The following is a 17,995-nucleotide window of genomic DNA, read 5'->3' on the forward strand; positions in this document are numbered from 1 at the left end:
TATTGCGGACCGGGTGGAAATAGCTCGCCTAGTTTTATAAGCTTTTGTTTGCGCTACAGTGCAACACCAGCCCGCTTCTTCTGGAAAACATGGCGCACAGGAAGACAGGAAGTGACGTAGGCAATATGAAGCTCACAGAGTGAAAAAAAAATTGGTCAGAAACAAAGTGGGCAGATTTAGATTTGTAACGTCACATTTGAGTGGCATCGATCATGTGGGATGATGGTCCCGCCTACATGCTGCCCAGTAACCCTCACCTGTATTCCTTCATTCATTCATTCATTCCTTATAAATGTAGCTCATGGTGTGTATCACATCACTGTAACACAGTAACAGTAGTAACCATGCCCTGGTGATGCTGGCAATACAGGACACAACGCTAACAAAGGGCAGTTGTAGCCTAGTGGTTAAGGTACTGGACCAGTACTGGACCAGCAATCCAAAGGCCACTGGTTCAAGCTTCACCACTGCCAGGTTGCCACTGTTGGGCCCTTGAGCAAGGCTCTTAACCCTCAATTGCTTAGACAGAATACTGTCACAGTACTGTAAATCGCTTTGAATAAAAGCGTCTGCTAAATGCCAAAAATGTAAATACTAACGCCCCTTTCTCCAATGAATGGTACCCTAAGGTAGGCATCTAAATCCAGAGCTATCCTTGTCGTACCTAAAGTGCTATTGTCTGTTTTTAGCTGTACAAAGGAACCAGTGAAAGGTGGAATTCGCTGAAGGTGAGCCTGTGACTACATTCTCCACCAGATCCTGAGAGCAAATACTGTATATAATCGTAAACAACTTTAAATTTGTCTTGTTGTTTTAATATTCCTGGTCCCTGGTGAAGAAAAGTACAGTAGACCCTTGACTTACGAATTTAATTGGTTCCAAATGGCTGTTCTTAAGTCTAAATGTTCGTTAGTTAAACCTGTTTTTTCCCATAAGAAATAATGTAAATAGAAATAATCCGTGCCATATTGCTATAAAATAAAAAATTTAAGGTTTGTGTTTAGCGATTTAACATTTTTATTCACATAGCGTATGAAATTTGAGGCGCAATATGCAATATGAGGCGGTCCTAGCAATCATACGCCAATTTCGTTAGTGTAACAGACTTTACTGTGGTGTGGTGTAGTGTGCTAACAATGTTTGATGTATGTGTTTACATATTAAGTGCATTTTGTCCCTTTGGGGATTCCATAATCAATGGAAAAGTGTGCTTTTGTACACAAGTGATCATCTCTGTGCAGCCTGTGCCTAAAATTATAGTAATTGGTCTATGTACAGTTTATTTCTTTCTTTATAAACTCAGCAAACTCTAAAGATGCTCAGTTGCACTACCAATCGGTTAGTCAAAATGTCCAAGATGTCCAAGTCTAAAGCAGCTAAAAACACTACTCAGGTAACTGAGTTTGGAAAACTCCCAATAGATTCCGTGGACACAGAGGATGGTGTGTCAAAACACGGATGTGTATTTTGGTCTTTGAGAGGGAGCTATTATGGTAGGCTGTGCTGTGTATTTTAGCTTGTATTTTTATGATGAGGAGTTGAGATTGAGTGATTCCTCACAAACTATACACCCTATTTACAAACTTCATTTCTAAAAATGTTGTAAATGTCAAAATGCTTTGTCAAAAAAAGATTAAAAAGTAGGAACAAAGGTACAATAACATTTTTACTTGCATATTTAACATATATTACAATTACCAATCATAACAATACAGACCATTTATTACAGCATTCAAACTAACATTCAAACATAAAGTATTTATTTTTACATCACTGACTGACCTCACAAAAGCTTTTTTTAACCGATTGAGCCTAAAATTCCTCAGACACACTACAAAATCTAATGTAAAGCTTTGCCAGAAGTGTTGACCTGTTATAGCAACAAAGATGGGGAGAGACACCACACAGTGCTGTAAAAAAGTATTTGCCGCTTCTCAATTTCTACAACTGTGGCATATTTGTCTCACATATATAATATCAGACATAGATAACACAGTTCAAAAGTTTTTTTTATTACATGATGATTTCATTTAGTGAGGAATAAAAGCTGTTCATCCCTACCTAACCCTGTGTGAAAAAGTAATTGCCCCCTTAGCTACTAAATCAACCCTACTAAATGAAACCAAACGTTACTCAATAAAACCTGTCTGGCAATGTGAAGCAGGCTAGAAAGTCTCAAAAAGTCATACCTGATGTTACGTTCTTTAGAAATTGAAATACAGAGGCGAAACAGGTTTTGAAATCTAACAGTCTGAAAAGGGTTGCAAGGCCATCGCTAAGGCTCTGGGACTCCAGCAAACCACAAAGAGAGCCATTGTCTACAAATAGAGAAAACCTAAAAGAGTGGTGAACCTTCCCAGAAGAAATTTTCGTCATGTATGTATCAATGACTCATCCAGAAGACTACAAAAGAACTTCCAAAAAACATCCAAAAAACTTCAGGCTTTACTTGCCTCGGTTAAGATCAATGTACACTAATCCAATAAGTAAGACACTGGGCAGACCAAAAAGGCACTGCTGACCAAAAAGAACACAAAGGCTTGTCTTTGCCAAAAAACATCAAAATGACCCCCATGACTTTCGGGATAATATTGGATGAATGGTGGAACTTTTTGAAAGTCATGGGTTCTGTTACATCTACAAGCTAAAACATAATGGCAACAGTCAAACATAGTGGTGATAGTGTCATGCTCTGGGGCTGCTTTGCTTTCGCTGGACCTGGACAACCTGTCATAAATGATGTAACCATGAATTCTGCTGTCTATCAAAAAATCCTGAAGGAGAATGTCTGCCTGCCAGTGTGTGACCTAAAGCTCAAGCACTGTTGGGATATGCAGAATGTTTCAAGCACAAAAGCAAGTCCACCCCTAAATGGCTCAACAGAAACTAAGGTTTTGGAGCGGCTGAGTGAAATTCCTGACTTTAATCCCATAGACATGCTGTGGCAAGACATTATACGGGCAGTTCATGCTTGAAAACTGCAAATAATGCAAATAATATTCCTCTACAGCAATGAAAAGACTCAAGACTCAAGTTATGAAGTTATGCAAGTTATCACAAATGTTTGACTGCAGTTCTTACTGCCAAGAACGGCACAAACAGATATCAGGTTTTGGGGGCAATTATGTAACGTATAAAAATACAGGAGTTAACAGTCAGTGAAATTAGGTTAAAAATATTAAGCTATTCAAATTAAAAAATTGTAACAATTGTAGTGCCATCTTGTCCTAGCATAGCATGTCTCTTAACAACACATGAAAACCTACAAACCTTGTTTCCAGAAAAATTAAGACGTTTTGTAAAACACAGTAAAAAGAAGAATCTGTGGTATGTAAATTATCTTGAATCTTTAACTGACAAAAGTAGAAAGAAAAGATCAAAACTGCTGTATATTGCAAATATAAACATATTTAGAATTTGCATGGAAAGCATTCTAAAAAAAAAGATGGGGCAGAAGTGTGTTTACCCCTGTGTTTAATTTTTCCTATTATTGAGACTAATTAATGATTTGGAAACTGAGGACACCAATCGTTGCAGTTTTGCTCTTGGAATATTTTGTCCATTCCTGCTTGATACAGCTGACTACAGCTGCTCAACAGTCTCTGGTCACTGTCGCCTGATTCTCCTCTTCATGCTGCACCATACATTTTCAATAGAAGACAGATCTGAACTGCAGGCAGGCCAGTCAGACACACACATTCTGGGTCTATGAAGCCACACTGTTATAGCGTTTACAGTATGACTGCTGGCATTGTCTTGCTGAAATAATCATGGACTTTCCAGGAAAAGATGTCGCCTCTCTAAAATCCCAATACACACCTCCGCGTCAAGTGTACCTTCACACATATTCAAGTCACCCATGCCATGGGCACAGATGCATGCCCATACCAAACCAGAGTTGTTGGCTTTTGCACCTTTTACTGATAATAGTCTGGATGGTCCTTCTCATGTTTGGTACAAAGAATTCAACATACGTTTTCCTGAAAACAAGCTGAACCTTGAAGGCCTCATGTGACCACAGCACACATTTCCACTGTGGTGAAACACTAAATTATTTGCAATCTTGCATTAAGAAATGTACTTTTTAAACTCAATGGCAATTCTCTTCTAAGGTTTGGTGAGCAAATGACCCATCATTGTTGTGGTGGGTTCTCCCTTTATAATCAATCATGATTCTCTCACTTGTTACCAATTCATCTGCTTATTGTGGAACTCTGTAATGCCAAGTTCACACTACACGACTTTCAGATCGCTGTACAGTTCACACTATACAACTTAATGTCTTGTAATCAAGAGTCTTTCAAGTCGTTGTAGTTTTCACACTACACAACTGATCGGTGATAGGGGGCCACACGCCACATGATCTAACACCATGAGCAATCTCAGATGAGTCTGTCTGGTCTCCAAACTACGTTTTGTCATTAAAACACATGTGAGAAGTGACGAGGGGTTTAGTGATACCATGTCCAAAAATGCATGCCAGCAAGAAGCGAGCGATCAAAGTTGTTTGAGCACTGATGTGTAGAGTAAAAGCAAGTAAAAATAAATTAATCTGGGTGAAGGAGTGGTTTGGCTACATGGCCAGCAGGGATTGTCTGTTCTGTTCTGCAGAAAGAGTTGGAAGTCAAATAAATGCAATGCAATGTTGGTATTATGATTTGGTGTGGAAGTCACAAATACTGTAAAGCCTGTGTGTATGCCAATGTATTCTGATAGAAACTATATTATGGCACTGTTCCACACATTAACAACTCCTCCCCTGGGTTTTCCTTCTGTATTTTGCGTTAATAACAATCACAACACCGTAGCTCAGGTGGCACAGCGGTAAAAACACGCGCTGCAACTGGAGCTGGATCTCGAGTACCTCGTATCGAATCCAGCTCTGCCTCACCGACCGGGGCTGAGCGGCTATATGGACAACGATTGGCCTGTTGTTCATATGGGCAGGACTAAGGTCGGAAGTGGGTCTCTCTCTGTCAGAATGGTGCGTTACGACCTCTGCTGGCTGATTAAAGGTGCCTACACAGAGATGAGGAAGGAGTGCTCTTAGGGTGTGTCTCTCCGCACGCAACGCTAGGTGGCGCCACACTCATCAATGTGTGGGTGGCAAGATGCATGCGGCTTGCTGCTCATATGTCGGAGGGGATGTGGGTTAGCTTCGATCTCCTCGATCAGGGCAGGGATCGGCAGAGGCAGAGAGGATGCGTGATGCAAATTGGGCAATTGGACGCGCTAAAAGGGGAGAAAAAGGGAAGAAAATGCAATAAAAAAACAAAAAAAACAATCACAACCTGATTGCTACACTTTTCACACTACATGATTTTGAGTCGCTGACTGGTCCAGATATTTAGCATGCTAGATATTTTTCTTGAGTCTGTGAGCAATCGTCGAGTGCTCGGTGAGTCGCTCGGATCGAGTCATTGAACAGTTCACACATAGCGATCGAGAGAAGAGTTTCGAGCCCCAAGCGAACGCCAAGTTGCCTCCAAACTGCCACATCTATCAGGGCAAAAATCGTGTAGTGTGAACTAGGCATAACTTGAATCCACAAAGTTGAATCAGTTCATCTGGACACAAGTTTGTTGTAGAGATACGTTTCGCCACTCAATCCGAGTGACTTCTTCAGTCCATAACTTGAATAACTTGAATATTTTATAAACTTTTAATTTTCCTATGTCCCAACCTTTCTGCAGTGTGTTGTTTTAAATGTGCATTTTTTTTACAAAATAGAATTAAGCTGATCAGTAAAAATATGGAAACTCTTTTCATTCTACTTTTGTCAGTTAAATAACTTTTTTTTCTTTTTACTGCATTATACACAATATCCAAGCTTTTTTCAGAATTGGGGTTTGTACATTAGTTCACATTAGTTAACATCAACTATTAGCTTTAATGGCTAACACATTGAAAAATAAGGAAAGCCAAACCAAAATTGATGCAAGGGGGTCAGTTTTGCATTTCACCTGCATGAGGCGATGAATTTCATAGAGTGAAAAAACAAAAAGAATGTCAACTTTCATACTTTGCCTCCTAAGCAGACAGCAGTTTTTTTGTCTATGGCTAACTGTGCTGAGATATGAGAATACTCCAGTTAACCATGATGTTAGGGTTCGAAGCGAGTACCTTGTACACGGGGACTGTGTGGAGTAAACTGTCTGTATGCAGTTACCCTAAACAAATAAAAAATGTAGCCATGGTGTCTGTTCTTCTGTTCTCACCCCACAGTGTTTTTTACACTATTTTATTTGTTAATATACATCTATTCCTGCATTTCAGGCCATTCCAAAAAAGTTGTCATGGGGAAATTTAGGGCTATTAATTAGGTAAAAAACAACTTCATTGTGTTTCAAACATTTGAAACACTAATCAAGATTTGGTACACTACTCAGTTTCATCTTCTACCATGATGTGACTGAAGCAACAAGCACTTATTGTGACTGCTGTACAACTAACCAACTTAATGACATATTCACTGATGCTGCAGCAAAATAGCAGCAAGTCAGAACAAAAGCATAATTTAGTACAAAACATATATCTTTATATTTAACATGTAATCATTTTAGTTTTTAAATAAATGTTTACACACTTAATTCTGTACAAAACTCATCAAAATTAGTGTACATACTTTTTCACAGCATTGTTTTAATGCCCATGGTTTAGGAATGGAGTATCCAACAAACTCATGGTCAGCTGTTTACCATATAGTGTATATTCAGTGTACACTCAACTGCAGCAAATTCAGTACACATAGCTAAATAGTGAACACAAAAGTTAATAAAATATTACTAGAATATACACTGATCAGCCATAATATTAAAACCACCTCCTTGTTTCTACACTCACTGTCCATTTTATCAGCTCCACTTACCATATAGAAGCACTTTGTAGTTCTACAATTACTGACTGTAGTCCATCTGTTTCTCTACATACTTTTTTAGCCCCCTTTCACCCTGTTCTTTAATAGTCAGGACCCCCACAGTACCACCACAGAGTAGGTATTATTTAGGTGGTGGATCATTCTCAGCACTGCAGTGACAATTACATGGTGGTGGTGTGTTAGTGTGTAGTGTGCTGGTATGAGTGAAATATACACAGCAATGCTGATGGAGTTTTTAAATACTGTGTCCACTCACTGTCCACTCTATTAGACACTCCTACCTAGTTGGTCCACCTTGGTTGGTAAAGTCAGAGACGATCACTCATCTATTGCTGCTGTTTGAGTTGGTCATCTTCTAGATCTTCATCAGTGGTTACAAGACGCTGCCCACGGGGCGCTGTTGGCTGGATATTTTTGGTTGGTGGACTATTCTCAGTCCAGCAGTGACAATGAGGTGTTTAAAAACTCCATCAGCGCTGCTGTGTCTTATCCACTCATACCAGCACATCACACACTAACACACCACCACCATGTCAGTGTCACTGCAGTGCTGAGAATCATCCACCACCCAAATAATACCTGCTCTGTGGTGGTCCTGTGGGGGTCCTGACCATTGAAGAACAGCATGAAAGGGGGCTAACAAAGCATGCAGAGAAACAGATGGATTACAGTCAGTAATTGTAGAACTACTATATGCTAAGTGGAGCTGATAAAATGGACAGTGAGTGTAGAAACAAGGAGGTGGTTTTAATGTTATGGCTGATTGGTGTATTAGTGCAGTATTATTATATAAGCATTACAAAGTAAAAACAATTCCATCTTCCTCCATTGCCCCCACAGGCACCATAAGACGCTGTCTCAGGTCCAAGCTCAGTGTACCCAGGAGGTCATGCGTGCTAAATGCGTTCTGTCTAAATGATGGGTTGCTTTTGTAGTGCTGCTGAGAACCCATTTCTCTTAGCAATGAAGTGCTGGACCCAGAATGAGCTGTGTTATTGAGGCAGGGCTGTGAGTGCCAAGATTCTCGAGTGTAGGCGAGGTGAGGGTACTGGATATGAGAAGACTGAAGAGCCACCGTGGAACAGGATGAAGGGTTGACAGCTTTCTCAACAACCATACCAGAATTTTTATCCTTAATGTAGCTGTTACCTTTCCCAAAATAGGATTTCATGATTATGGGAAGCCCTGGGTAGCTTACAGAATTCCCACCATCAAGAAGAAGTTCCGGGATGGAAGAGATGACCGGATTTCTAATGTTATTGCACTGGTTTGCTGGTTTAACTGTGATTATAAGGTTACAACTGTTAGCAATCATCATGTCGGTCACCTGATCCAAGGACTTCCCAGTTAACTCAATACCATTGACCTCCAGAACCTGATCATTAATAGCCAGCAGACCACAGCTGTCAGCCAGTCCACCTGGAACAATTTGTGAAATAAATATACCTGGAACCTTTACTAATCCATGAGGAGTTACACTGACTGTGGTTCCATCACGGATGTAGAATCCCAAAGGCTTATCTGAGGCCTGACGATACAGACGAACCCTTCTGTGGCATACAGGGAGGATATCGGCGTCGATTATGGAGGAGACCGGGCGGAAGTTCTGTGGAACGCTAATTTGAATGGGTCTTTCCTTGCTGACATTAGTACATACTGCCACAGTTGATTTATTCCGTCTAGTCACATAATTGTTACTGATTTGGTCCACTTCCTCTGTAAAACACATATATACAACACAAACAAAAAGTATGTTTTTGTCAATCTTATTAAATATGTATTTTTTTCTTTCAAATATTATACCAACAATATACAGTACGTACAGTGCCTATAGAAAATGTTTATATCCCTTTGAAATAGTCATATTTAAAAAATTTCTTTAAGCATTTTTCCCTTTTTCTCCCGATTTAGCAGTAGTCAATTTGCCTTCTGCTGCTGTGGATCCCTGATTGCGTTCCAAGAGGGTATATTTGCAGCTCACCTGCCCTCTGACCCATGCGCAGTCCTAGCAGACCCCCTCTTTACACCTGTGCTACTGCACAGGCACCTCAGTCTGCACAGTGTTTAAAGACCCCGGTCCGGTCATTTCCTACCCAGCAGACACAGTGGCCAATTTGTGTCTGCTGCAGGCACTGCCAATTGTGCCCGCTAGATGGCGCCCAGCCAACTGGTAGCAGAGCCGAGATTTGAACCAGGGTGTTCAGAATCTCGGCACATTTTGGCTAGAGGAATATCCCGCTGCAACACCTGGGTGCCAGAATAGTCTATTTTTAACTTACAACGTGAAATAATTTATTCATTCACCACCACTTTATCCTGGTCAGGATTGTGGTGGGTGCAATTCACTGGGCAAAAGATAGGAAACACCCCAGACAGGTCGCCAGTTTATCACAGGGCAAACACACACACAGGGCAATTTAGTATCTTCAATTAACCTAACTGCATGTCTTTGGACTGTGGGAGGGAACGGAACACTTGCAGGAAACCCATGCAAACATGGAGAGAACAGGAAAACTCCACACAGAAAGGACCCAGATCGCTCCACCTGGGAATCGAAACCAGGACCTTTTTGCTGTGAGGTGCTGCCTTAGTGTAAAATCAAAACTCACAAAATATCTTTCTCCAGCTTCATTTCCACATTTTGCCTTACAATATTAAAAAGTGAGAAAAAAGGAAAACTGTTTTCAAAATTAATTTTAAAAATGTAAAACTAGAATAACAGGGTTGGAAAAGTGATTAGTGTCCTAATTTAGTTTTTGTAGAGGAACCTTTTGCTTTAATAACAGCCATCAGTTTGTTTAGATATGTCCCTACCAGCTTTGCACACCTAGAATAAGCAGTATTTGTCCATTCCTCCTTGCAAAATTGTTAAAGGTTAGTCAGTTGTCATGGTGACCAGCAATACAGCGCTCTCCTAAAGTCCATCCGCAGATTTTCTATCCGATTTAGGTCAGGGCTCTGGACTGAGCTAGGGCTCTGAAGGACATTCACCTTGCTAGCCCTAAGCCACTACTTTGTTTGTGGGTTTTATTTGGCAGTGTTTTTAAAGTCATTGATGTGTTGGGCGGGAAACCTCCTGCCCACCTAAATTGTGAGCCATTATAGACTTAACTGTGTGCCTTTTCAATGTGTGTACCTGTCCAATCAATTCAAATTCAGACAAATGGACCTTAATTGACCTTTCAAATAAACAGGATTGATTTGACAAGTTAAAAAGCTTTTTTTTTCTGGCTGCTCAGGTGGCACAGCAGTAAAAACCCACGCTGGAACCGGAGCTGGGAGCTTGCATACATCGTATCAAATCTCAGCTCTGCCTGCCAGCTAAGGCTGAGTGGCCACATGAATAACAATTGGCCTGTTGTTCAGATGGGGACGGGACTAAGCCGGATGGGGTCTCTCTCTCAGGACTGGTGCAATTACGACCTCTGTTGGCTGATTGGTGGCGCCTGCACAGAGATGAGAAAAGAGTGCTCTTAGGGTGTGTCTCTCTGTACACAACGCTAGGATGCACTGCACTCACCAAAGTGTAGGTGATAAGATGCATACGGCATGCTGGCCACGTGTCGGAGGGGAGATCGGCATTGGTGTAGAGGAAGCATGACGCAATCGGGCAATTGGACACGCTAAAAGGGAGAAAAAGGGGAGAAAATGCATAAAGAAAGAAAAAAAAGAAAAAAAGAAAAAAAAGGCCTTTTTTTGTTTGTTTTACAACCATTTAAACTACATGCACTACCTAAAATTATTAAATACCTTAAAGCATTAAGTTACTATTATTAGCGTTAAGTATTAATAAATGACCTTAAACTAGATTATTATGTACCTTCAGTTACTAACTGGTATTATCCCAGTTTCTTTAAGATAAACACTAATGTCCAAAAAAGTTTGTCACTCCTTCCTCTGGTAAAATAAAGAAAACATAATACTTCTAACATCTTACAGTGTTTATGAACCTCAACCACCAGAGATACAAATAAACATGACCACAAGAGACCACATAGCAATTATGCTGAACTACACATTATTCCTGACCAGATAAATTGCTTCCTGTTTTGTACAGAAGTCTGCAGGGAAAAAACATTAGTTATATAGTGGGGCCTTGTCAGGGATTTCACAGTATTTCTGCTGGTGCAGCCTAGTTAAGCCTAGTTTGTGCTGTTACTGAAAAATAAAAAACACAACCCCAAATCAGATAAAGTTGGGACAGTACAGAAAATGCTAATAAAATAAAAATGCAGTGTTCCTTACATTTACTTTGACTTTTATTTGATTGCAGACAGTTTGAACCCAAGATATTTCATGGTTTGTCTGCTCAACTTCATTTCATTTGTTAATATACCTCCATTCCTGCATTTCAGGCCTGCAACACATTCCAAAAAAAGTTGGGACGGGGGCAATTTAGGGCTAGTAATGAGGTGAAAAAACTAAATAATTATGTGATTCCAAACAGGTGATGTCAACAGGTGATTGTAATCATGGTTTGGTACAAAAGCAGCATCCAGGAAAGGCTGAGGCTTTGATGAGCAAAGATGAGCAGAGGATCTCCAGTTTGTCAACAAATGTGTGAGAAAATGATTGAAATGTTTAAAAACAATGTACCTCAAAGTAAGATTGGAAGGGATTTGCATATTTCTCCCTCTTCAGTGCACAATATCATTAAACGATTCAAGGAATCGGGAGGAATTTTTGTGAGTAAAGGCCAAGGGAGCAAGCTTAAGTTGAACGCCCGTGATCTTCGATCCCTCAGACGGCACTGCATCAAGAACCGCCACTCAACAATAGCTGATATAACCACATGGGTGAGGGATTACTTTGGCAAACCTTTGTCAAGCACTACAATACAGAGTTACATGCACAAATGCCACTTAAAACTTTACTGTGCAAAAAAGAAGCCTTATGTTAACCATGTCCAGAAGCGGCGTCGGCTTCTCTGGGCTCGGAGGCATCTAGGATGGACCATCACACAGTGGAAACGTGTATTGTGGTCAGATAAATCAGCATTCCAGGTCTTTTTTGGAAAAAATGGATGCCGTGTGCTCCGGACCGAAGGCGAAAAGGACCATCCAGACTATTATCAGCAACAAGTCCAAAAGCCAGGGTCTGTCATGGTATGGGGCTGTGTCAGTGTCCTTGGCAAAGGTCATTTACACTTCTGTGATGGCAGCATTAATGCAGAAAAGTACATTGAAATCTTAGAGCAACATATGCTGCCTTTAAGGCTTCATCTTTTCCAGGGATGTCCTGCATTTTTCAACAAGACAATGCAAAACCACATGCTGCACACATTACAAAGACATGGCTGCAGAGAAGAGGGTACGAGTACTGGACTGGCCTGCCTGCAGTCCTGACCTGTCCCCATCAGAGAATGTGTGGAGATTTTTTAAATGAAAAATGTGACAATGACGACCCCATACTGTTGCACATCTTAAGACGTGTTTGCAGGTAGAATGGGACAAAATAAAAGCTGAAACACTAAATCACTTGGTCTCCTCTGTGCCAAAACGTCTTTTATAAAACGGATAGGTCCGGTCCCAAAATCTGATTGGCTGAGCCGCGTTCGAAGCCGTTGTAAAATCCCCGATATATGCACACCTATGACCACCTCACATCATTCCATATTAATACGCCACTGAAAAGAAAAAGTACAAACTTGGTTGAACACTATTTTAAGTCATGTACTATACATGGAAATGTCCAGATTAATATAAACAGTAATCCTAATCATTATGCGGGTGTTTCGTCCAAGAAATAGTGTAATAGTGTTTGTGGAGGAATGTTTATTGCGAATGTTATGTTCGCCCTCATGTTGCCTAGCAACACTGTTAATGGACTACCTGATTTCACGGAAGAATGCTTTTTGTAAGTGTTTTTGTAAATAAAAACATTTATAAATTGAACATTGTTGTATTTTATTATATTTTATGTTGACCGCCGTTTTATAAAAGCAGTAAGCCACTCGAGACCGTGCGTTACTGCCATGATTTTATCACGGGGAAAGACGTTTTAGGCACTCCACTTCGCGTCTTGCCAAAACATCCTTCCCCGTGATAAAATCGCAGTAACGCACGGTCTCTGATGGCTTATTGCTTTAATATCTCAGGTTCATCCTGTCTGCAATCAAATAAAAGTCAAAGTAAATGTAAGAAACTCTTTTTTATTATTTGCATTTTCCATGCTGTCCACAAAGATGAGTTTGGTTTAAAGGATGGCTTGCAAATAGCCCTTTTTAATAAAATTTTAAATTTAATTATGTTCTTTTTACTGAATGGCCACAGATCCCAACAGGCACACTTTAAAATCTTGTGAAGACCATACCCAGAGTAGTGTTCACATACTTTTGCCCATATAATGAATATGAGAAAACGTACTGGTCTAACTCATGAACTTACCTTGCAGCTGGATGAAGATGCGCAGTAGTGGCTGTGCAGTAGACACGGCTTTACAGAAATTCTCATCGTTGTTTATAGGCAGTAGGTCTCCGTGTAGATCTGCATAGCTGATAAAGACCTCTGTGTAATATAGCTGGTGCAGGCTCAGGATAAACTGCCTAAAATCTTTACATTTGCCAGGCTCATAACGATCCAGAGAAAATCTCCTAAACTCTGCACCAAACTGAGGAAAAGGGAAACAATACTATTATAATTTTAATTAACTGTGTAATGGTCACTAAATTACTACTAAAAACATATTTTTTTTAATATATTACTAGTACATACACTGATCAACCATAAAACCACCTCCTTGTTTCTACACTCACTGTCCATTTTATCAGCTCCACTTACCATACAAAAGCCCTTTGTAGTTCTACAATTACTGACTGTCTTATTCACTCATTCCAGCACAACACACACTAACACACCACCACCATGTCAGTGTCACTGAAGTGCTGAGAATGCTAAATAATACCTGCTCTGTAGTGGTCCTGGGAGAGTCCTGACCATTGAAGAACAGGGTAAAAGGGGGCTAACAAAGCATGCAGAGAAACAGATGGACTACAGTCAGTAATTGTAAAACTACAAAGTGCTTCTATATGGTAAGTAAATCTGATAAAATGGACAATGAGTGTAGTAACAAGGAGGTGGTTTATATTTTGTTGAAGCACCTTTGGCAGCAATCACAGCCTCAAGTCTTCTTGGGTATGTCTGTACAAGCTTGGCACACCTGTTTTTGGGCATTTTCTCCCATTCTTCTCTGCAGATCCTCTCAAGCTCAGTCAGGTTGGATGGGCGGCGTCTGTAGACAGCCATTTTTAGGTCTTTCCAGAGATGTTCAATTGGATTCAAGTCCGGGCTCTGGCTGGGCCACTCAAGTACATTCACAGACTGCTCCTGAAGCCACTCCTTTGTTATCTTGGCTGTGTGCTTTGGGTCATTGTCGTGTTGGAAGATGAATCGTCGCCCTAGTCTGAGTTCCAGAGCACTCTGGAGCAGGTTTTCTTGAAGAATCTCTCTATATTTGGCTGCTGTCATCTTACCCTTTATGCGGACTAGTCGCCCAGTTCCTGCCGCAGAAAAACATCCCCACAGCATGCTGCCAGTAGGGATGGTGTTAGCCAGGCGATGAGCAGTGCCTGTTTTTCTCCAGACATGACGCTTGTAGTTCAGGCCAAAAAGTTCTATTTTGGTTTCATCAGACCAGAGAATTTTGATTCCTCTGGTCTGAGAATCCTTAAGGTGCTTTTTGGCAAACTCCAAGCGGGCTGCCATGTGCCTTTTAGTGAGGAGTGGCTTCCATCCGGCCACTCTACCATAAAGGCCTGATTGGTGGAGTGTGTTAGCAATGGTTGACCTACTGAATGGTTGTCCTATCTCCACAAGGGAACACTGGAGCTCTGCCTTAGTGACCATTGGGTTCTTGGTCACCTCTCTGACCAAGGCCCTTTTTCCCCAATTACTCAGTTTGGTCGGGCGGCCAGATCTAGGGAGGGTTCTGGTGGTTCCAAACTTCTTCCATTTCCGAATAATGGAGACCACAGAGCTTTTCGGGACCTTCAATGCTGCCGAAATTTTTTTGTATCCTTCCCCAGATTTGTGCCTTGACACAATCCGGTCTCGGAGGTCTAAAGACAATTCCTTTGACTTCATTGCTTGGGTTCTGCTCTGATATGCACTGTCAACTGTGATACCTTTTATAGACAAGTGTGTGCCATTCCAAATTATGTTCAATCAACTGAATTTACCACAGGTGGTCTCCAATCAAGTTGTAGAAGCATCTCAAGGATGATCAGTGTAAACTGGATGCTCCTGAGCTCAATTTTGAGCGTCATAGCAAAGGGTGTGAATACTTATGTACCTATTATGTTTAAATGTTTACATTTTTAAAAGATTTTAATAGATTTTAATAGATCGCTATTTCGTGTAGATTTTTTAAAAGAAAACTATACTCAAATCGGATTTCGAATGTCTGTAACATAACAAAATGTGGAAAAAGTGAAGGGGTGTGAATACTTTCTGATGGCACCGTATTTGTACCCAATTATGATACCCCCATCTGTTACCAATTTACCCGCTTATTGTGCAGTATTTTAATATGGTGTAATTTGAATATTCTATGAACCTTTCACTCTTACTTTGTCACTGTCCAAACTTTGATGTTGGAGGCATCACAGTCCAGATTTGTTTAAATTTACAAAGTACAATCAACTTGGTCTGCCAAAACATTAAAAGTAATTTTTTTCTACTTTTGTCAATTATATAAGGAATCAAGGAAACTTATACATCAGATTTTTGTTTTTTATTGCCACAGAAAATTGGAGCAATGTCATCACATATTTTGCTACATGCTGGGTAACTCGACTTCTGGTGTGGCAGAATAAACTGAAAGGTTTATGATTTATCTGGGGAGTATAGTTAAGGTTAAACCTTTGGTAGACAGAAAAAAATATGTATTTAGTTCAGTTTTCTCTGTCTTTGTTCAGCATAAATTGTTTAAATGAAAAATAATTTAGTGTTTTTAATATTTTTGGACATTTCTGATGCTAATAAATTAGCCAAGTGTGACTGTGAAGACATGGTAAATTGTACTAGTTTAAATTGTGCACTAATTAGTCCTTGAATTGAATCGAATTATAAGAAAACAACTTCAGAATTAAAAGCAGTTTGTTATTATAACATTGAAAACACAAAGTATGACCTGAATGTTAAACAAACCATTAACACTTAGCCAAGATAAACTGTTCATGTGCAAATTAATTCACTCTAATATAAACTTACTTTGCTCTTTACTTCCACAACCGGACAGCAGTGCCATGTTGCAGTTTTCCCCAAATTTCGGATCATCCTCCTTTCCTCCTCTTTGCGTTTGGAGAGTGGTGCTTGAAATGCAGGATGTGGTATAATGGACAGAAAAGCACCACTGGTAGTTGTTCATGCGTCAAGGAGAAGGGCATAATTGGTCATGATAATATCTTTTCCCTCATAATTAACCCAGTCTGACCAGCTAAATTGTCATGTGAGCTGCTTTCCAATGCAAACTTTAGATCCAAACCAGCAATGACTGAAACCTGCAGGTCCATCCTGTTTAATAATCTAAGAACATGTTGGATGGAAAACAATTTCTGTAGCACTCCATAAATCTTGGCTTGATGGCAGAGTGGCAAGACAGAAAGCACAGTTGAGTAAATAAAAAATAGCTAAATAGCATGTCAATATGAAAAAAGATTTCCTGGTCTGATAAGATGAAACTTGAACTCTTTGTGAAAATGGCAACATGGCTAATTACATCCCTACAGTGAAACATGCAGTGGCAGCATCTTGCTATGAGGGTGTTTCTCAGTGGCAGAAGCAGAGATAAACTGGGCAACAGTTCACCTTTTAACACAACAACCCAAAGCATACAGCCAAATCACTTAGTGGCTACAAGGCATGTCTCTGAACATCGCTGAGTGGTCATGTCCAAGTTTATCCAAAACACGTGGAGATACCTAAGGATGGCAGTTCACAGATGCTTGCCATGACAAATTAGATAAACAGCCCAAATCCAGGCAAGCTTGTATGCATGTGTCCAAGAAGACTTGCAGCTGTTAGTGCTACCAAATAGGCTTCTACTGTATAAAGCAATGCAAAAAGGGTCTGAATACTTTTCTGAATATGTGACTTTAGTTTTTTATTTTTAATTGTTTTCAGACATGTTTTTACTTTGTCATTACGGGTGATTACGTGTAAATTGACGAGTAAAAAGGCAAATATATCCATTAAAAATTTTATCCAAAATACAATAACATGCTCAAATAATCAAGGGGTCTGAATACTTTCTGAATCCACTGTATATATCAAAAAGAACCAGTGAAAGAGGGACACTTTTTGGGTGCAAAGTTTATAAACATATTTGGTCTTTATTCATTAGATTATCGGATGTAACTAAGCTGAACTAGCAAATGTAATATGTCAAGTACATTTAAATGTTCAGCAATGTTAATGTTATTTGTTATTATTATTTTCTAGTTTAATTACAGTTTCCTCCCCCAATTCTGCAAAGAGAAGTAAGTTAAAATTCCTCCAAAGTAAAAGACTGGAACTTTGATTACCAGTTGTCTGAACCTTTAAAGTTGTTGCTACTTTAAAGTTGATATAGCAAGTTAACACATTAAGATAAGTAATTATTTTATACATAGGTCATACTGGTGTTACGTAAATGATATTCTTTCATTTATTACAATGTCTATTTATAAATGGTGTTTTGCATTACATGTTTTATGAGGCGCTAAACCAGGGGTGGGCAAACTTTTCGGCTCAAGGGCCACACTGGGTTTTAAAATTTGACAGACAGGCCGGGTGAAACTCATGTAAAATCTAAGAAGTAAAGATTGCGCACCTACCTTATTCAGTTTCAGTGGGAACAGTGTTGTTGGTCACCCTTTTTTGACAGTGTATCGAATTTTGGTGACACTCAAACCTTTATTTTCGTGATTAAAGGATGAATTTTTGAATATAAATGAAATGCCAGACTCACCCTATTATGTGCACGTTTACACATGCGTGAATGTGATTTTTTTATGTATTTTTTATTATTTTTATCATTGTTTCTACTTGGTGTATCTCCTTCTAAACAAAACCACTTCAGCGTTTAAAGCAGCACTTTCGACATAAGTTAATGGTTTATGTGTGACGTTTTAAACCAGCC

The 17,995-nt window shown here is 39.8% G+C and overlaps 1 protein-coding gene across 1 annotated transcript; it reads right to left on the reverse strand.

The window, feature by feature from the left end:
* Positions 1-7,673: 7,673 nt before the first annotated feature.
* pard6ga (par-6 family cell polarity regulator gamma a) lies at positions 7,674-16,152 on the reverse strand. Its single transcript, XM_062991948.1, has 3 exons — positions 16,087-16,152; positions 13,264-13,486; positions 7,674-8,593 (listed from the first exon to the last, which is right to left on the reverse strand). Exons 1-3 carry the CDS (start codon positions 16,150-16,152, stop codon positions 7,674-7,676), a joined length of 1,209 nt encoding a protein of 402 aa, XP_062848018.1.
* Between the last annotated feature and the right edge of the window lie 1,843 nt (positions 16,153-17,995).

This window comes from Trichomycterus rosablanca, chromosome 3, assembly GCF_030014385.1.
Source record: "Trichomycterus rosablanca isolate fTriRos1 chromosome 3, fTriRos1.hap1, whole genome shotgun sequence".
In the NCBI taxonomy this organism is placed as follows: domain Eukaryota; kingdom Metazoa; phylum Chordata; class Actinopteri; order Siluriformes; family Trichomycteridae; genus Trichomycterus; species Trichomycterus rosablanca.

Bases quoted from the DNA above. Each gene is read 5' to 3' on its own strand.
- pard6ga (XM_062991948.1), bottom strand. From the start codon at position 16,152: ATGATCCGAAATTTGGGGAAAACTGCAACATGGCACTGCTGTCCGGTT. The intron at 13,487-16,086 runs GTAAGTTTATAT...CCTTTTCCTCAG, and splicing joins TTGTGGAAGTAAAGAGCAAA to TTTGGTGCAGAGTTTAGGAG. The intron at 8,594-13,263 runs GTAAGTTCATGA...TGTGTTTTACAG, and splicing joins CATCTTCATCCAGCTGCAAG to AGGAAGTGGACCAAATCAGT.